The 20,511-nt window shown below is 42.1% G+C and overlaps 3 protein-coding genes and 1 long non-coding RNA gene across 10 annotated transcripts in view; 1 reads left to right on the top strand and 3 right to left on the bottom strand.

Moving 5' to 3' along the window:
* The first annotated feature begins 1,561 nt into the window (after positions 1–1,561).
* On the top strand, positions 1,562–8,689 carry LOC147247545 (uncharacterized). 7 transcript variants are annotated; one of them, XR_015109587.1, is made up of 7 exons: positions 1,562–3,171; positions 3,699–5,895; positions 6,091–6,235; positions 6,395–6,455; positions 6,662–6,829; positions 8,232–8,301; positions 8,427–8,689. XR_015109587.1 is itself a non-coding variant. In XM_086181147.1 (4 exons), the coding sequence occupies exons 2-4, from the start codon at positions 5,841–5,843 to the stop codon at positions 6,639–6,641; spliced, it is 447 nt and encodes a 148-aa protein (XP_086037273.1). In that variant the 5' UTR covers positions 1,562–3,171; positions 3,699–5,840; the 3' UTR covers positions 6,642–8,689. The 7 variants fall into 7 exon arrangements, 1 of the variants encoding a protein (XP_086037273.1); XR_015109584.1 differs by having other exon boundaries at positions 6,395–6,829; XR_015109586.1 differs by having other exon boundaries at positions 6,662–8,301.
* Positions 8,690–10,960: 2,271 nt separating this feature from the next.
* Positions 10,961–14,397, bottom strand: LOC147247546 (uncharacterized). The gene is made up of 3 exons (XR_015109605.1): positions 14,206–14,397; positions 11,640–11,701; positions 10,961–11,502 (listed from the first exon to the last, which is right to left on the bottom strand). It is a non-coding gene; the product is annotated as an uncharacterized LOC147247546 (long non-coding RNA).
* A 10-nt stretch (positions 14,398–14,407) lies between these two features.
* Positions 14,408–17,234, bottom strand: LOC147247547 (pyrokinin-1 receptor-like). The gene is made up of 5 exons (XM_086181323.1): positions 17,202–17,234; positions 16,297–16,456; positions 16,117–16,213; positions 14,868–15,073; positions 14,408–14,683 (listed from the first exon to the last, which is right to left on the bottom strand). Exons 2-5 carry the CDS (start codon positions 16,444–16,446, stop codon positions 14,408–14,410), a joined length of 729 nt encoding a protein of 242 aa, XP_086037449.1. The 5' UTR covers positions 16,447–16,456; positions 17,202–17,234.
* Positions 17,235–18,441: 1,207 nt separating this feature from the next.
* The window catches only part of abcc2 (ATP binding cassette subfamily C member 2), a 28,632-nt gene continuing 26,562 nt past the window's right edge, over positions 18,442–20,511 (bottom strand). The window contains exon 32 of the mRNA XM_086181513.1: positions 18,442–18,766. Within this exon, the coding sequence (XP_086037639.1) occupies positions 18,637–18,766 (130 nt within the window). The 3' untranslated portion in view covers positions 18,442–18,636. The remainder of the gene's footprint in view (positions 18,767–20,511) is intronic.

A 20,511-nucleotide genomic window follows, 5' to 3' on the forward strand; every position in this document is an offset into this window, starting at 1 on the left:
AGAGAACAGCAACGTTTCATTTTGTTCTTTCTTTGCCTCCTTGACAGCCTTAAGTATGATCTACTTCTCAAGTTTTTCGCCATGGACAGATTTTAACTGCCTGGCGTGCTTCTTCTTCAGTGAAAGGAAATATTTATGTAAGAGAAAACAGAGTCACAAAAGTGTCTGATGTTTGTGCAATTATTTTCCTGCTTCTTAACCCTAGCCAAGAATGCAATGATGTTGCAGCAAGCACAAAGGGCAACTTCAAATAAAACATTTATAAGGCTGAATCATATTTTGAAGTATTGAAAAATATATTGTTGCCTCATCTCAGATGATTACTGAGAGAAGCACAGGCAGTTTTTTTTTGGGGGGGGGGGGACTGAGATATACATTTGACTGTTAAACTTTAGTTAACTCCATTACAGCTATACTTTAAATATCTTGCAATAACACCACTTTTTCATTTCCAAGACAAACCACCAAGCGGCCTGATGTGCTACAATCCTCAACACATTTGCTGAAAGATTTCCAAAATGTGAATTCACCTTGGGCCTTTTCGACACGCTTGTCACCTCCAATCATTGACTGTAATCCCTCAGAATTATAAAGAAGAGAGATTTAAACCACTAAACTGATTGCCTTAATCCAGGACTTCTCATATTTTTTTAGCTCCTTTGACAAATTTGAAGGGGGGGGGGGGGGCAGACAAGTACCTCAGCCTCCTCTCTGGAGGCTGAGGTACTTGTCTTGAAACACCAAAATGTTTGAATCCATTTTGGGAGGACAATAATCAATTTACCGTCATCACATCAGAGAACCATCTCAGTTTTTTCCCCACATACAAGGTGATGTAGATCACCTCTCCTTGGAGATGAACTGCCACATTATTTAGCTTTGTACCCCTCTGCCACCTGAAGCACAAACACATTGTATAAAAAACATAATTAATTTGGAAAGAGTTGCCTTAGCATCAGCTGTGTTCTGCCACTATTTTATCAGCATTTTTTAAAAATCATAAAAACCTTCCTTTTCACTTCAAAAATTAGTGCCAGCCTTCAGTAAACCAAAACCATCCTTTAACAGGAATTACATAAACAGCAACAGTGTGGTAGGAATAACTGCAAAAACACAGACGGACATGTCCCCTGTTGGTTTTCATAATATGGTTCCTTTAGGAATATCTTAGGGCCCTGTTTTAAACATGCCACAAGGTGGCGCTCAATTTCAAGCTGGCACCATGATGTTTTTCCTCCAAGTGCCCAAGCAACCATGTCAAGTCAATTTTATTTTTATCTCGCCAAATCACAACAAAAGTTCTCTCATGACACTTTACAAGTAGAGCAGGTCCAGTACCACACTCCCTAAATGAATTAACACCCAACAATTCTCCATCAGCAAGCACATCAGGCAACAGCGGCGATGAAAACCTTCCTTTTAACAGGCAGGAACGTCGAACAGATCCAGGCTCAATGGGGACGGCCTTCTGCTTTGACCGGTTGGGGGGGAAGAGAGCAGGAGAGCGGGGCAGAGACAGAGACAGATAATGGAGAGAGATATACAGAAGGAAAGTGTCACAAGCCCTGTCTTGTGTTTCCTGTTTAACTTTGTAGTCATATCCTGTCTTCCAGTGCTCCCTCCTGTGATTACCTCATGTGTCTCACCTGTGTTACTGCACCACCTGTGTCTCGTTTGCCCAGTGTCTTTAACCTCTGTTTCCCTTTACCCGCATCAGTCCATTGTTTGTCAGTCATTGTCAAAACTTTGTGAGTCATTGTCGGAAGTTTGTCAGTCATTGTCAGAAGTTTGTGAGTCATTGTCGGATGTTTGTCAGTCATTGTCAGAAGTTTGTGAGTCATTGTCGGATGTTTGTCAGTCTTTGTCAGACGTTTGTCAGTCATTGTCTGATGTTTGTCTTCATTGTCAATGTGCTGCTGCCAGGATCACTGTGCTGATTGTTGCTTGCCATTTATGACGTCATCGCTCTCTGCCTCAATTTTCCCATCTCAAGTGTCCCATCTCAAGTTTCCCGTCTCCATTTTGGTCTCCCTAGTGTTCCTCACTCTCCCTTGTAAGTTTTCATCTAAAGCAGAGACCAAGCAGACGACTCCTCTCCTACGCATGATGGCTCTTTTTGAATATTTTGCCTTTATGGCCAAGAAAATGGTGGAATGAGAGTCACCATATGTTGGTGTAGGCAACCGGGTGGCCCTGGGGTGTCCTCATATGGTGCAGTGAGCCCTCAGGGCAGCTCGGGGCCCGTCCGGGACAGCCAGGAGCTCCCGGCCTACGAGCACACAGCCGATTAGCTACCCTCTTGCTCAACTGCAGTCACGCCCAGTCCCCTCTGCTGTCAAGCTGCAGCCACCTTCGGACCCCACTCGTGTGCCCTGCCATCGAGGATCCTGGCAGATGCCACTCATGTTGCGTTGGGGGTCCCGGCGGATGCCCCTTCTGCCTTGCCGCTGAGGTTCCTGGCGGGCACCACACATGCTTCGCCATCAAGGGTCCTGGCTGGGGCCACTGCTATTCTGGTGCCAAGGGTCCTGGGGGGCATCGTTCCTGTCGATCCCTGTCTTGTGTTTCCTGTTTTACTTTGTAGTCTTGTCCTGTCTTCCATTGCTCCCCCCTGTGTTTACCTCATGTGTCTCACCTGTGTGATTGCACCACCTGTGTCTCATTTGCCCAGTGTTTTAACCTCTTCGTTTCCCTTTGCCCGCGTCGGTCCATTGATTGTCAGTCGTTGTTGGATGTTTGTCTTCATTGTCAGTGTGCTGCTGCGTGGATCATTGTGCTGATGTTTGCCATTCATGACGTTGTCTCAAGTCTCCTGTCTCCATGTTCGTCTCCTGTTTCCCCCTCGTATTCCTCACTCTCCCTTCTAAGTTTTGAGTTGAGTTGTTACTTCGATCCACGTCCAGGACTTAGGCCTGTTGACCCCTTTTTGTTGTACTTTGTATTTGCTCCTCATTTGCTACTTTGAATCCCTTTTTTGCACTTTGTCTCTTTGGATCATTAAATACCCCTTTTTGTGACCACTCCTTGCCTGCCGTCTGCATTTGGGTCTATTCCTCACCCCTACATCATGACAGTCGAACAGAGATAAAGAGGGAGAGAAAGAGAAGAGACTGATGGACAGACGGGTTCAAGAGCAAGCGATGCTAAGGATGGCAGCTTGAGCTACTTCAGGTCTGTATCATCCTCCAGCAGCAGCTAGGATCTGTTTTTAAGGCATTCTAAGACTCTTTACCACTGTTTTTTTTTTTATCCTCGTTTCATGTGTTTCAGGGGAAAAGCATAAGATGAGTATGAATGAGAGAGAACTTCATGTTAAAACAGCAGATTTTACAGTAGAAAAGTCCACACTGTGGTGGCTTCTTTTATCCTGAGGGGAAAAAGAGTGACGAATCCATAAACACACATTTGCAGTTCCCTCCTGTCCTAAATAGATCAGAAGTCTGCTAGCTGTCATCTTCTGTTTTAAAATAGGTGTCATCTCCGCCACAGCCTCCACAGCAAAACTCTGCACTCTGCATTAGACTTCTTGTCATATTACCATGATGCAGATGATATCGTCTTGACAGGTGGCTCGAGGCCAGCATCCAGCGTGGGTCGAGAGGAGGCTGTGAAATGAATGTGGCCATTTGAAAGTTGGTCATCACTTACAAGATTTATAGACGTTCATCCATCAATTTTTCTTCTGCTTATCCTGTTAGGGGTTGCGGGGGGGCTGGAGCCTATCACAGCAGCCTTCGGACGAGATGCAGGATTCACCCTGAATGGGTCGCTAGTCCATCACAGGGCCAACATGTATAGACAGTAGGGGTGCAACCAAAAAGTCAACTCACGAAACGATACAAAACAGGGCTTATGATACAAAATACTCACAGTATGAAATAAAGATTGAAGAAAATCAGAAATGCAAAAATCAAATTCTTTATTTTCTTCCTTAATATGCAGGCATACAAGTTTTTGCTGTGTCAGTACAAATAAAATGTTCTTTGCTTTGAAAAAAAAAATTGTATTTGGTCCCTTATTTAGACTATAATGCCAATACAATCAAAATTTCAAAAAAAATTCAATTAAAAGTGCTTTGTTGTTGTAAATAGGCTTGGTAATCGGAACAGAAAGAACTGGGTCCATTGATAAGAAATGAATCAATCCATCGACATCAAATCCCTTTTTGAGAACCGGTTCCCCTTATTGATGCCAATAACATTAAGATTTGGTTCTTTATTCAAATCTCTTGATCACATGTTCGTTTATTCAAATCTCTGGTCACGTGGCTAAAATGGAGAGGAAGAAGAGGTCCAAAGCGTGGCTCCACTTTTCAAAGAAAAGTAACGATATAGCCGTGTGTAAATTATTGTGACATGGAGCTAAGTTGCAAGGGGGGCAACACTTCCAACATGCTCAAACATACGGAAGCTATCCACAACCTCAAAGTGAGAAGTGCATGCAGTTTGTTCGAACCATGGAAGCAGAGCGCTAGTGCTAGCTGGACCGAGATGAGAGACACACACTCTCTGCGGCGTCCGCTTGTAGCAGGGATGCCGCTAGTAGTACTGTAGGATCAGGCTACATCTCAGGTTTGTGTTTAGTTAGTCTACCTAGCCAAAGTTTGCGATTAATTTTCTATAACGTTTAATAGCTAACGTTACCTGTACACTTACTTAGCTAACGTGACCATAGCTAGCTAGCTATGTCAGCCAGCAGGGCTGCTGAGCTAGCTAGCTACAAACGTTAAGTTACTCGCTAGCTAAGGCATCACGAATGTTAGCTAGCTTTCTGAACTAACATTAGTTATGAAGCATCACTAACGTTAGTTGAACTAAACTAACGTAACCTTAGCTAGCTAAAGTTACGTTACTTTAGTTCAACTAGCTAATGTTAGTGATGCCTTGGCTAGCTAAGTTGGCTAACGTTAGTGTTTTATGAATTAAGAACGTTGGTATACTGTTTCAGATGATGATGACGGGGTGAGCCAGGCGTGCCGTGCCAGCAGCATTGACCAGGGCAGTGGTACGAATAGCTCTGCCTCTGTCGTTACTCCCTTTTCAATTGCAAAGTTAAATGCAGAGCGCAGCAGATTGAGTGAGGAGGAGAGCAACAATATAACTTGCAAGCTGACGAGGATGATGGTGAAATGTCTCCTCCCCTTCAACTTGGTTAACTCCGAGGAGTACAAGTAGGTTACAGTGTATTTTGCTGACATGTACTGGGCAAAAAGTAGAGCATAGCAAAAGTAAACATGCCACCCTGATGCCTGGTGCAAGGGACCACTAAAATGGGCATTGTCAGGGTATATGAACTTAAGGTTATTTTGGTTAAATGGTGTGTAGTATAGTTAAATGGTGTGTATAGACCTTGTATCATCACAGTCAGTGTGTATCTTCATACAGTAGTTCTGCTTCTTTCCCACTACAATGTGCTGCAGGGAGGCTCTTGAGGTGTTCAACCCGAAGTACAATCCGTTTGACAGTTACAAACTGTCTGACACGCTGATCCCTGCCTGGTATGAGGTAGAAAAGGCCAGTCTCATCTCTCAACTAGAGCAGGCTAGCAAGGTAGCCATCACAGCTGACGGCTTGACCGCTGTCACACAGGATCACTACCTGACCGTTACTGTGCACTTCCTGTGTAAGGGCAAGTTAATGGAAAGAGTACTCAAGACCAGGGCTGTATATGAGGCACAGACAGGAAACACTATAGCAGAGGAGATCGATGAGATCCTGGAGGAGTTCCAAATACAGTAAAAAGTTGTAGCCGCCCACACCCTAAATGTGGCAGCACAGAAGATCTATACCCTCCTAAACGTCTCCAACTGGGCGGCGAGGATTTGTGCGGTCGTGGTGTGGATGAAGAGGTGTCACATGGCCAAAGTTGTCTTAAAGGACAAGCAGCAGCTGCTCAGTAAGGACACATTTCATAAGTTTAATGTTAATGATATGTGTAATGTTAATTTAATATTTTTTAAAGCATGCTTTATAACACGTTACTCATTAGTATGCTAGAAAATTGTGTAAATGGGTGACTAAATTTTTGGAATTCGTCGTTGATTTGAACAGTACTGGCCCTTGGATTGATATCTGTGCTTATATTTTCCAGGTATTCCCTGCCATAGGCTGATCCTGGACGTAAGGACAAGATGGAATTCGCTTTATCTCATGGTTGAGCGATTTTTCGAACAGTTCCCTGCCATCCAGGCTGCTCTGATGGACAAACGGATCAGGAAGCAGGCGGAGAAAGACCGGTATTTAACTTTTCATACTATACGTAACATAGGTTCCAAAACTTTTTCTCTCTCGGGCCCCCCTTGGGTAGTCTGCAGTATAATAATAATAATGATAATATAGTAATAATAATAATAGCATCCATCTGGAATAAATAATGATAATTATTTTCTTTGCAGGGTCAACAACTTTGACAGTGCGGATTTCAAGAAGGCAGAGGAGTTTCTAGCAGTGATGGAGGTGCTCTACACATCCACCCTCTGTGTCTCCGGTGACAAAAACCCCACCTGTGGCCAGATCATTCCTATTCTGCAGAAGTTGGAAGCCCACTTTACTGTCAGCCAGGGGGACTCAGCCTTTGTAATGGCTGTCAAGCAGGCCATATGGGGCGATCTCTCCAAACACTACCAGGTACAGTCTGTTTAACGCCTACCATTGAATTTCAGAGTGCAGAGGAAGAGGACTTCCTGCTTGGACGACCTGTTTCCTGAGGAAGAACAAGCTGAAGAGCAGCCCATGCCACAGAGGAGCATCGCAGAGCAAGTCAACCAGGAAATCAAGCTCTACAAAGGTCCTCCTCGCGGCAACATGCAAACCAACACTGCCATGTGGTGGTATGCAAAGAAAGACACTCTGCCCGTTCTGTCTGATCTTGCCGAAACATATCTCTGTGTCCAAGCCAGCTCCACACCAAGTGAACGTGTCTTTTTGACCGCTGGTGATGCCATTAGCGAGGAGAGGAGCAGACTCGATCCAGAGAAAGCAGACAGACATATATATATATATATGGAATCGATAATGGCATCGACATCGATAATTCCTTATAAATTACCATCCCTGGTTGTAAACAATGAGAACAACTACCTTCTTGAATGAAAAGGAAAAAAAATATTAAATAATCCTCAGGGCTGCAGTCTAATTTAGATCTCGAATGTCTGACCTCAGTGAACTGTAGTATTTAGCCTTCAACATGTGCATATTCTTCTATCATGCTTGTAGTCCTCGCCGCAGTGTACGGTGTTGTGTACCGATATTGTTTGCACCCAGTTTTTGTTTTATCCATAATCATCTCACCATTGCCTTGTCTTTTACACGGGAAGCCAAAATAAGTCCACACAACCGATTTGTTTGATGGAGCGTAGGCTACTTGTTCGACTTTGTCCATTTTGAAATAATTGTTTCGCTTCTTCATCTTCTTCTCTGGCATTGCTACAGTGTTCTTCTTGTAACATGTGTACACAGTAGGCAAGAGGGTCAAAAATCATTAGTGTTAGTGGTGCGCGGCACCGCTTAGCTTTTTTTTTGTTGTTTTAAGTTGATTTTTATTTTGTGTGTCTTCGAATTTTATTTCGTCATTTTTTATTTCGGAACATCCCTCATAGACAGGCACCTTGGAGTATCCAATCAACCTTGTCCTCTCTTGCACGTCTTTGGACTGTGGGAAGGGGCCAGAGTACCCACAGAGAACCCACACAGGCACAGGGAGACAGGGCTCTCAAGTTCTGAACAGAGTTCAGAGTGAGATTTTGGTGGTGGTAATGGGGGTTTTCCCTTTTGAATTCCCTCTCCTAGATGTTTGTTTGGAACAGGTGGATGTGAACAGTTGGTCCTCTTCGCGGTGGAGGTGGCATGGAATAAAACAGAAAGAGGCCAGTCTAGCAATTCTTCACGAGAAGACTCTTTATTTTAAGTTGGCAATCAGGTGTAAGACATAACAAAAGGTCATGACAGAGGTCCAACCATCAACACGGGCAGATGGAAACTGCCGCTTTATATACGCGCTTATAGTATTCCCCCATAGCCCCTACCAAGAGCAGGGAGCTCCCTCTATCCACAGAAAACTTTCTTAGCCCCTGACACCACATCAACCACCCCCAGAAATTAACATTCTAAAATTCACACTTCATTTAGTACTATAGTTCATTAAAAATTGGCCAAACCCTCAATATACTAAATTTGCATAATTCATTGTAGCAACAACACCCCCCACTCAATTCTGACCGTGGTCTCTCCCAGAACGTTTATCTGGTGATGGTACCTGCCCGGAATCTTTTGGACACGAACACCTGGAGGACACAACAGACAGGTGAGTGGCACTATCAAACACTGGCAACCTATTGCACTCTACCCCACGGAGCTTTGGCACCATGAAACCCCCTTTCGCTGCTCGATGCCTCCAATCCTCATCGTCATATCTCTCTCTTCCGATAGGTGGAGGGACGCCGGCACAGCCGCATCCGCCTGAGGACCACCACCACCAATGCACGGTTGATTAAATAAATATGCATCATCAATAAATAGAGATGCCGCAAGCTGAATCGGTAGCCGTGTGCAAATCCGCTCTCAAAGTGCATGTGCCATTATTAAAGTGCTGTGCTAACTGTGAAATACTGTTAACAACCCCAGTGCAACCTTTATACATCACTACTGTAACGAAGGGCTCTTCATTACATGGTCATAGTCTTCCAATATTCAAACACATTGTTAAAATAAAGAAGGCTGCCAATACCCCGGAACCTTGATTCAGTAGACGGTTTGTTCACTGTCTGTTGAGCAGCTCAAATGAGGACAAAGTCTGGGATAACGTGTCATCAACATTCATTTTTAGCTAATTTCTCAATTCACACAAAAATGCTTGTTTGTATCATCGGTACCTTTGGTCTAGAGGGCCCTGGAACCCCTGGAGGTCCACGTAAACCCCTGAATGCCCCGTAGACCTGAGTCACCCTGGGAGGGACTGCAGCACACATATGATTGTAGTGATTGTGCTTTGAAATTTGAACTACAGATAGATGTTAATCCAAAGCACACTTTCTGCCCTTGAATGCTGATGCCTCATGGTCCTTCAGGACCCTTTGAACGTGGTCCCCAGTCTCTCCCAAAGAAAAGACAAGAAGCAGAAAAATATCATTAACATCCTCATATATAACAAAGAACTTGTCCCCCTACTTTAGTTCTATTGGACAAAGCAGGGCTATGAGTTAGATATACTGCTGGGACATGAATGTTCTCTCTGTCCTGGAGCACCACCCTGTCCTGGAATTCCTGGCAGACCCCCCTCAGACTCTCCCTGCACTAAAAGAGCAGCACTATCTTAGATTAATTCTGTACATTCGCCCTCTTGGTCCAGGGAGCCCTCCACCCCCCTGTGGACTACAATCACACCATCACTGTCAGTTGTTTTTACATACTTGTCTCTTCTTTTTTTTTTTTTTTTTTTTTAATGTTTCCATTTCAATTGAACTCAGGACTCCAAATCAGTACCAGACTACAAGTGTTGGACACACCTCTTTTAATTTCACTTCAATCATATTTTATCTGAATATTTTAGTACAAAAGTAATTGTTTTACATATACTATTCAGTTTTTTTTCAATAGCCAAATCAGCACCAGCTATGTGTAAAAGATTTGAAATGTATAGAACAAAACTCTTTTTGTTGCATTTGATTGCCACTTATATCTCATATGGAGGTTTTAGTGCAGAGTTCATTGTTTTTTTTTAATTACAAATAGAGTAATTTTTTTTCTCTATTTTTTAGTATCTTCCATGACATGTGACCTAGGAAATACAGTAGTCAGTACCAGCTGTTGGTACTAGATGGGAATATTTTTTTCATTGTTCTATATAATCTCTCATTTTATATAGAATATTTTAGGGTTTTAAAGTGTTTTTTTAGTCAATTGCTTTCATGTCAAGTGACCTACTTTAAGAAAAAAGCAGTTTTTGGAAGTAGCTCAACAGACAAAAAATACTTCCTCCTGAATTCTTCTTACTGGATTTCTCCCATATTATTAACAGACATATGCTGAATCTCCATGTCATGGTCCGACAGCAGATAACGCCACAGACTTATTTTTCTAGTCGGATAAATGTTCACAATAAATTCAGTAAAGCTGCTTATCTGGGTAAAAACTGGTTTCCAAGGAACTGACCCCAAGATATCACCAGCATCGGAGTTTCAAAGACATACTTGCATTGAAGTCCATCTGTTCTGAGCGCATGTCAGGTTATACAACTGCACATCTCTAGTATCGATGCGAATTACCTTCCTAGTAACTTCACAACAGAAATCTATCTTGAAGTAAAAATACCTTTAAGGAATCTAACCTGCTTTAATTGCGTCAAACGCAGTGACATGCTACATGTTTAAAATGTACTGTAACCTGACAGAAGTTCAATACTTGGTCTTTAAAAAAACAAAACAACAACAACAACAACAACAAGCTGTATTAACAACAAAAAAGCTTTTTGTGAAAGGAATGAAACTACCCGTTAATTCACTGTTATCTGTGGAGCAGAATAGCTGAACAGGATTTAACTGAAATAACCCGGGTGACATTCAAGGAACTTTGACTACGGACGAAGCCATTCAATGCTGGGACAAATCTAAATTCAGAGCAGGTTGATCGATCAGACAAATTTCTAATTTTAGAAATAAATTCAGATTTGCATACAAATGGCACATGGGCTATTGAATTTTCCACGAGGCTTGTGTACCTTTAGGTTAAACATATAAGAACATGGATAGAATATTCTATGCACAATTACCTGTAATGTCCAACCCTCATTTAGTTTTAATCCAACCATTTTTGTTGGTTCTCATCCATCTCCTGTACAATATTGATGAGCCACACACCAGACGAATACACCTGAATCAACAGCATCAAACAACAACGTAACACAGACTGAAACATTGGTCAAATATTCCCTGGAAAACCTTACAAACACATTATCCTATTTACCATGAAGAAAATATTACGACACTGAACTCTTTCATGTCTTACGCAATACTATACCCCTTTTAGTGCTATAATCATGTTTATATGATAACATTTTTGAAAGCAAAGACACAACATTAACACAACGCTGGCACCAAATTCTATAGACAGGAAACCTGTTTTCTGCATTTACATAAAAAGCAGCATATAATAACTAGATTTCACACCACAGACAGGTTACAGAGGGAAAAGAAGATTTTAAGGGAACAAAAATGTATGCTTTTTGTATTCCAGGATGATTCACCTGGAGAGGTACCTTTAATGTCAGATTCGTATTCAGAGTACCTGCTGTTCATTTTGTAGGACAGAGCTTTCACGATTATTTATATCCCGCTGTTCTGTGTTTCTCATTTTTTTAATCATCCTCTCCTTAAATTGTTTACCATCAATCCGCTCCCTGGCGGTAGTGCTGGCATCCTCACAAGAGCTCCTCTGCACCAGCCAAGACATTTTGCCATACTTGCAGCAGTAGTGAAGCTTGAGCCTCCGCAGGGTCCTCCAACACGCCCTGCGAAAGGTGTGGGAAGAGATGCAGAACAGCAGAGGGTCAAGAGCTCCGTTGATGTACCACAGGGGAAGCGACAAATAGGACTTCAGGATCGTGTAGACTGAAAGGACGGTGTCCGACCACACAACAACATACACCTGCATCAGTGACGAGGCGATGTCAGGGAAGTTGCAAACGAAGAAGGCCACCACAACAGCACCTGGAACGTTCAAGATTTTTATTATTATACAGAATTTACATGAGGAAATGAATACAACTTTGAGAGGAGGTGCCATCAATCAAGACGTCGCTTTAACAAAACATAAAAAGAATGGGTTTTCAAAAAAGTCAAAAATTTTCAATAAATATCTGACTTGTAAACAACAATAAAAATGATATTCAAAAGGCTATGGAGTAGAAGGTCAGGTGGAGGCGGCGTATTTTAACCAAACAGTTATAAGAGTGTCATGGACATGTGACAGGGATTTCTAAAAATTTAAAGAGATACAGAGTCAGTACCTCATCAGTTAATCAACTAATAAATATGATAACATCAAATTATGCAAAAATAAGATATCATGTTACTTGCTTATACATTTTAATCAGTTAGCACATTATCTGCCTGCCACAGGTTACGGGTAACCTAATTATTTATGTACAAGTCTACAATTGTTTAAAAGATTGATATGATTAGAACAGAATAAAGAATTAAAAAAACTCAAATGGAAGAACATTCAGAGAATTCTACTTGGAGAACATTCTTAATTTGTTTAAATTTTTAATTGATCTTTGCGGAACCAATCGCTCTTCTACCAGGTGCCGTGATAATCCTTAGGAGAGACAACACAAGTGCTACATGAGACTCCAACTCCAGCCACTTGGGTGTGTCAGAGAGCTCTCTCATATGAAGGAGTTGCTTTAGGTGCCTGATAATGACAATGAAAAAACACTAAAGTGGATGCAATAGGTTGTTTTTGTTTTTTTTAACAATCCAATAAACCACTAAATTATATTTACACGCCCTTTGAGAGAGAGAGAGAGAGAGAGAGAGAGAGTCAAAATAACCTCCAGAAATCGATATTCTTAACGTTTTCCAACAAAATGCAATTCTCTGTCTTTGTAATGTCTTCATGTCAACTACGCACTTTTTGTCCTCCCGGGTCAAAGACAACCCTGTCTGGTTCACCTGCTTACAAGGCATGAATTATATATTATCACCAAATTTGGTTTTATATCCTTTGACGAAAGGTTAAACAAAGACTTTACAGGACTAGATATGCCCAAATATCAGAAATAAACCCAAAGGGCTGAAATTCAAGACGATTTAAGATAAGATTTGTAAGAGGAACATCGGAGTTGGCAGGTCATTTTGTGAAGGCTTCAGCCTCTAATGTTTTGTGTTGCCTGGAAAGTAATTAAAAATGTAGGGAAAGTCGATGTGAAGCCAGATGGTTTTAGCACACCTACTGTAATAGTCATACCATCACCCCTAAAGGCCCCCAGCACCTTATCACAAATTAACTTTTCTGCCAATTAATACTAAACCAACATAACCCTGTGAAACCTGAGCCATCAAATAATTGACAGAAAATGCAATTTTTTGGGGGGGAAAACTAGAGTGTTAAATGAATATACTCACAAATAAAATCCCCAAATAAAAACTGGTTAACACTTTGCCCATATGAATTTGGTTCTATGTCCTTTCTTTTACTTTCAGGTTTTTTTGGTGCACTTCATTACGCATATAAAACTTCATGACTTCACAAAACAAAAATGAACTCACTGCTGACATAAAGGTTGAGGAAACTCATGTATGGTAAATGGACTCAATTTTATATAGCGCTTTTCTACCTTAGCGGCACTCAGAGCGCCTTACAGTGTGATCTCATTCACTCACGCACTGATGGTGGAGGCTACCATGCAAGGTGCCAGCCTACTCATCAGTAGCAATTATTGGTTCAGTATCTTGCTCAAGGACACTTCTACGTGGTCACCGGGGTCGAGGATCAAACCAGTGACCTTGCTGGAAGGCCACTCTACCCCTGAGCCATGCAGCCCGTGTATCAAATATGATTCACCAGGCGTTACAAGGTTTAACTGCTAAAATGACCAACGATTATGGAGAGTACATTAATCGTTCCTTTCATGGATGGAGAATAATAACCTATTTCCATTAGCGACGCTGCATAAGTGTGAATCCCCCCCCCCAAAAAAAGTGAACCAAATCCGCAATAGCATGAATCCATATACCAGAATTCAAACAGAATAAATCCTCAGAAGAAGGTTTATTCAAAAATAACAATGTATGATTTCAGTTGAGTTTTTTTTTATTTTTTTTTATTCAGGGATACGCTTAACAGACTTGTACTTCAGGGTCCTTGAGTTACATTAGACTGGCTAATATTTTATCAACTGCCAAACTGAAACATATTTAACTTGAATAGAAAAGGAATGAAAGGAAAATGATGTTTGGGGGAGCTGGGCATAAAAACAACCTGCCGATGATCATGATCTGGGTTCGGATATGTTTGGGGTAGAATTATTACTTTGATAGAGGATATTTGTCATCATGGCAACAATTACAACCACACAACGGAGGAAGTTATGATTAAAAACAAAACTGATTTGTGGGTGTAAAGGGGAACGACCTCCTTTGATACTTGCTAACTATCGTTCACTGTTGTGTCTGGTGCTGACAGGTTTTCCTCATCATCAATGGCTCACCCATGAGTTTTAACGCTCTCTTTTCATTCAGAAGCAGCGTTCCATTTTGATGACACTGGACGTCCCGTCTTCCTTCTGGATTCTGCCGAGTTAGACCCATGTTTCTCCTCTGCCGTCCGTTCCTCTTCAGGTAGAGCAGGATGAGGAGGTAGAGAGTGAAGATGGAGACCAGTGGGACCTGGTACACACACGAGAGGCTTGTTTAGTCCTTGAGTCTGATGATGTGCAGATAGGATGTCTTAAATAAACACTTCACCACAAAGAAGAAGGCTGCTCTCAAGAGTAAAGCTCCCTTGTAGATGTGTGCAGGGTCTGGCTCTGTCATCTCACACATGGTGGACACATGGATGGCGTCCTCTTGTTTAGCAGCTGTGTAGTCCAGGATGCAGGCGCGAGCCTGGTCGTAGACTAGAGCAAAGGGCACTGCCGAGGCCAGAGAAATTACCCAGACAGAGAGAAGACACGGCAGCCGAGACTTCTGTTGGAAAGAAAGGCCAGAGGACAAGTATGAAAGAATAATCAAACGCAAATATGGCCGATGACAGTCGTTTTTATGTTAAATTTCATTTGGGCACTTCATTCTGGGAATATATATGAACTTAAACATTCAATGTTTGGCAGTGGATTAAAGAAAGAACATATTCGTGATGAATAATTTCAACCTTGAGGCTGGAGATGGACCACATGGTGTGACAAATGGCAGCATAACGCTCAGTGGTGAAGGCCATGATAACCCAGCTCGTGGTGGCACAGTAGACTTGGCGGACCATGAAGTAGACCTTACATACTGCTGGACCCAGACGCCATGGGTAGCTCTCCCAGTAGTAGCGGTATAACGTCACTGGGATGGTCAACAGCTGCAGAATGTCTGCAAAGCAAAGAGAAATGAGGATCCTTTCACTGATATCAATCAAATGAAGGTGAAATGTCATCTGGCATGTTCTATTTTTCTTAATTCCAATTCAGAACACAAATTTTCATAGAAGTTTTGATTAATCCTTTCAATGATTGGAATTTTATCTTGATTCATGAGCATAATTTCTCTCTGAGAATTATAAAATTCATATCTGCAGCACACTTTTATTCGCATGAGAGAGCTTGTTGGTTTTTATCCTCTTGTACATTCAACTGGAATGTAACGCTAAAAGCTGCGTATACTCAAGCCTGCCCTCTGTATCACACCGTACTGATATTACAGTAAATGACACTTTTCAAAAAGAAGTTTCAACAAGAGGCATGTCCTTCATAAAAATGATTCTCTGATTTTGGAGAATTGACTTGAGCAGGAATGTCCAGTGGATATACGGAGTGCTTAAAATATAAGAGGAAAACGATGAAGAGCCAGGAAAAACATTTATATGGCCTCATTTTATAATAACAAAAGATTTGATTTGACCCCTCCAAAAACATTAATTTATGCACAGATATTCATGATTTATAGATAGAGGCTATTGTTAATCAGGTTGTGTGTGAAGATTTTTTGTTTTTTTAAAGTGGGGCCTCAACAAAAAAAAAAAAACAAAGAAAAATTGCTTCAAAGCATAGCCATGCCATGTTATCGCAATCATTTATAACCACTTGTTACACCCTGCCCAGAGTGTCACCTTTTTTTTTCTTTTTTTTTTCCCCAGATTTTGGGAAATCAAACCTTTAAATGACAACAAAAATAGAAATTGGTATTCAGGAAACATATTGCTGCCTTTCATTAAGTCCGTATTTTGTTCTCCTGAGGAGTCATCATGTTTGATGAAGCCACATTTTTGCGGCAGCATGCATCTACAAGCAACTGTTTTGTTTCCTCCAAAGTGACTTAATGAATCAATTCAATTACCTCGGGTTAAACAACTTTTTCTCTACACTGTATTGTCAGCGCTGGTCCTTCTTAAGGTTTATGGGAGGAGGGATGTATACCTGATATGACCAGGCTGAGAAGGTAGAAGCGAATGGCGCTGACTCTCATGTGAACATCCATGAGGAGGGTCAACATGCTGACGCCATTGAAGATCACCTGCGGAGCATCAGGATGCAAGAGTCAGTGCGGTATAAGTCGGAAAAATCATTCATCAAGAGTAGGAAAGGGAATGTTCATACTCCAAACAGGAAGATGATGCTGTAGAAGATGGTCATGGGGACAGCGATGGTCAGCGGTTCATTTTTGGTGACACTGATGTGGAGCTGTGGTTGCGTCTCACTTGGACTGACCTTACAGCTGAAGAAGAAGATCTGCTCCGACAGGTTCATGATGAGACAGCTGAACAAAAGCCACGAAAGAGAGAAAAATCATCTATACCTTCAGGAAATGGGTTGGAGTCCGAGATTCCCAAAGAGAAAGAGTTTCATTTCCAGGTTCCATATGATTAACTGAGAAGTAATCAATTTTTTTCAGTTGAGTTTTACAATTGTCATTAATTCCAGTATAATGCCTGTCAAAAAATATATAGCAGATTGACACCTGCAGCCATTTCTCTCTCATTAATAAACATTTAACTGACTCCTAGTTCTACGAGGGGAAAAAAAAAGAAAATGTCTTTCAGAAGGATAATTCTGCACCTTAGGGATGCGGTGTTTGCAGCGAGCAATCAAATATGTGCTTTCTGCTTCCACATAAATAAACAAACAAACAAACAAATAAATAACTATACACACATGTTAACAGTGGATCAGTAGATATAATGCTACACTTTACAAAGCAATGTACATATTGAATTTTAAGCTTCAAATCAGTGATTGCTCAGAAACCTGTTGCATGCTCACATCGCATTATATCAACAGCATCTTAAAGATTAGACGTTTGTCCAAACAAGTGGGCATAACCTGCGTATCAAGCATTTAATTCAACTAAATGACCTGAAATGATGAAAACAGGATTGGGACATTTTTCATACTGTCTAATTACAGACTACCTGGCAAACATTAGTAACGTCTCTGACCAAAACATTGCACATTTCAAATGATAAGAGCCCCTATTGTTGAAAATGACTGATGTGGAGACTCACCTTTTGGAGGATAAAATGCAGAAATGATACCAACAGCTCTCCTCTCAGGCAAGAACAATCTCTATGGTTTGGCTTCCTCCTTCTGCCACTGACTCTCTCAGGTCCCCTCCCTCCCATTCTCTCTCTCTCTTTCTCTCTCTCTCTATCTCTCTCTCACTCTCTGTCCTACATACATACACTAACATAGAAACAAATACACAGAGGTCATCCTAAACCAATCGATAAAAGCCTGAGAGAAAGTACAAGCAATTAAGTCGCTCAAGGGACCACGGTGAGCTGCTCTCCCAACAGCACCATCAGCCATGTCTTTAGATATTAAAGCTTCCTCAGACAGTGGTCCTATTGGCCTGTTCTACCTGTGGATGAAGTGTAGTGGGGTGTCAGTTAACACCACTGTAAAAACCTCGGAGCTCTGAGCCTGAACCTTGATTCAAGTGCATGATTTATGGATAATAATTTGTTTCTTTGGTCAACTAACCAGACCATAACCATGAGAACAACTATCAGAGGGTTTGTGGAGATTACTGCTGTCTGTCCACCAAATGCATCCAAGGGTTCAAAGGGACCTTTATCACAGCTGTGGGTGTCACTACACATATTTGGTAGATGATAGAACCTTTGTTAAGGGATTGATTAGATTTTGGAATCGATCTGGATCTGCTTGGCAGAGGAAGGCGCTGTGACATCTGTTGTTCATTAGCAGCATGGTTTTTCAAAAATGAATGGCTGGATCTTCATGACCTTCGAAGTAGTTATGTACAAGGAAACAGTGATTAACTTTTGGGTGGAATCTTGGTCAAACTTTAGATCCAGAGGACTCTTTTAAGCCATTTGCAAGATGGTTTTGAGTGGTATATTTTTGGACTTCATTGATGATTCTCCATCAAATTCCTTTCATCCATGGAAGGAGGCTGCCAGGCAGACTGAAGACCAGTTGGAGGGACTACATCTCCACACTGGCCTGGAAACATCTCAGGATCCCCAAGATGGAACTGGTCAATGTGGCCAGGGTAAAGGGGGGGGGGGGGGGGGGTCCTCCGCTGGAGCTGCTAACCCCATCACCCAATTTTGGATAAGCAGTTGAGGATGGATGGATGGATGGATGACTCCATGTACAAAAGAATATACAAAAGAATGTTTATGCTTCTAGAAATCACCCTGATCACCTTCCAGATCTGTGCTCCAGAAGATACATTTTCATCTCAAGTTTCATCTTCAGAAAAAGAGGCTGAGCATAATCTCGGATAAAGCATTTTTTTAATAGGTGTTCACATACAACAATTATTTACATACAGAATACGATTATTTGATATCTCTTCCTATACATACAAATGTGGTGGTATTTTTTTCCATATATCAAAGCATAATCCAACCTCTAAAATCAAATGTCAAAAGCAATGTATGCATTAACCCCCCGGACACTCAGGAGTGAAATTCAAAGAGCTGTGGTTTCTCCTTGTGTTAACCCAGCATCCTTTGCCATGGCGTAGAAATGGCCTTGTTTGGCCAGCAGGATGCTCGGAGAATCAAATTCCACTATTTTACCAGCATCGAGCACCATTACCCTGTGGAGGAAGACCATAGGAAAAAAAAACAACAAACAATCCATGAGCAGTGTCCATATCATTACTGGTTGGAATAGAAGACAGACTCCCAACCTTAATGATGGCTGGTTGCATGCTTACATATTTGAACATCAGGGTGGAAGCAAACAGTCGAGGTTAAAGTAAGGATAATAATCAGTATTAGTCATCAGTGTGTCTTCCTGTGAGTAAAGAAAGCTTGAGTTGATTAGATGCCTTTTTTCCTCCAAATGGATGCTGAGATGAATGCTAGCCCAGCAGTAACAATGAAAGTTTATCGCACAATTTGTCCCACACACATCCCGGTCATTGTTGGCAATCGGAAAAAACGCACAGTCTACCGAAAACGCAATCCGCAAAACCTGTCCGCACTCCCAGAAAGTGGTCCCAGCCCACACTTGGTCACGTCTGGTCTTTGGAACTGTCAGTCCGCAGTCAATAAGACAGAATTCATCAGTTCACTGATGAAACTCTCAGACATTCAGGTCCTAGCCCTGACTGAGACATGGATACGCCCAGAAAACACTGCTACCCCAGCTGCACTCTCTGAGTCCGCCACACTTTTCCTCTCTTTTCCACCTGATGACAGAACGGTCTCAGATCGTATAGCAGTGTGTCTGGCTGATATCTCCACATGGATGAAGGAACACCACCTTCAACTGAATCTCTCTAAGACTGAACTTATGGTCTTTCCAGCTTGTCCATCTGTTCAGCCTCAGGTCAGTGTCCAACTTGACTCGAGCCTACTTGTGCCCACAAACTCAGCCAGAAACCTGGATGTCATGATTGATGACCAGCTGACCTTTAAGGTTCATGTGGCCTCAGTTTCTCGGTCTTGCCGTTATGCCCTCTACAACATCAGGAAGATCAGACCCTTCCTGACCCAACAGACCACACAGATTCTGGTTCAGGCTCTTGTCATCTCACGCATTGACTACTGCAACTCTCTTCTGGCAGGCCTCCCTGCATGCTCATTCAAGCCTCTGCAGATGATCCAGAATGCAGCAGCACGTCTGGTCTTCAACCAGCCAAAAAGGGCACATGTCACCCCGCTGCTGGTTTCTCTTCACTGGCTTCCAGTGGCAGCCAGGATCAAATTCAAGGCACTTCTCTTGGCTTACAAAACAATCACAATAACGGCTCCAGCCTACCTGGAATCCCTGATCCAGGTCTACTCTCCTTCTCGCCCACTACGCTCTGCATGCGAAAGACGCCTGGTGCTTCCAGCCCAGCGCTGCTCCAAATCTCTAGCCAGACTCTTCTCTTCTGTTGTTCCCAAATGGTGGAACGAACTACCGAACTCTGTGCGTTCTGCTGAGTCCCTTTCTACTTTTAAGAGACAATTGAAGACTCAATTGTTCAGAGAGCACCTAGGCACTTAACCTGACTCTTCTCCTCTTTGTCCTGTGGGGGTAGAATAAGTTAGAGGGTCCAAGACCCAGCACTTAGTGATTATGTAGCACTAACTGTGTTGTGTAATGTTGTATGTCTGTCAAAAAAAAAATTTTTAAAAAAGGGAGGGGGGGGGGGCGACACTTCTTCTGCCACTAGATGGCAGTACCCGTGACCAAATCACAACTGAAGCACTTTTGCGCTTCCTATGGACTTTTCCTTAATTAAGTCTAAATTCTTGCTTGTGTTGTACGTCGCTTTGGACAAAAGCGTCTGCTAAATGAAATTGTAGAGTTGTAGAATTGTAGAAACAGGAGCCAGTAGGCACCAAGTAT

The sequence above is a fragment of the Aulostomus chinensis genome, chromosome 16, assembly GCF_037954235.1.
Source record: "Aulostomus chinensis isolate RoL2024-O1b breed Wild chromosome 16, RoL_Achi_v1.0, whole genome shotgun sequence".
Taxonomy (NCBI): domain Eukaryota; kingdom Metazoa; phylum Chordata; class Actinopteri; order Syngnathiformes; family Aulostomidae; genus Aulostomus; species Aulostomus chinensis.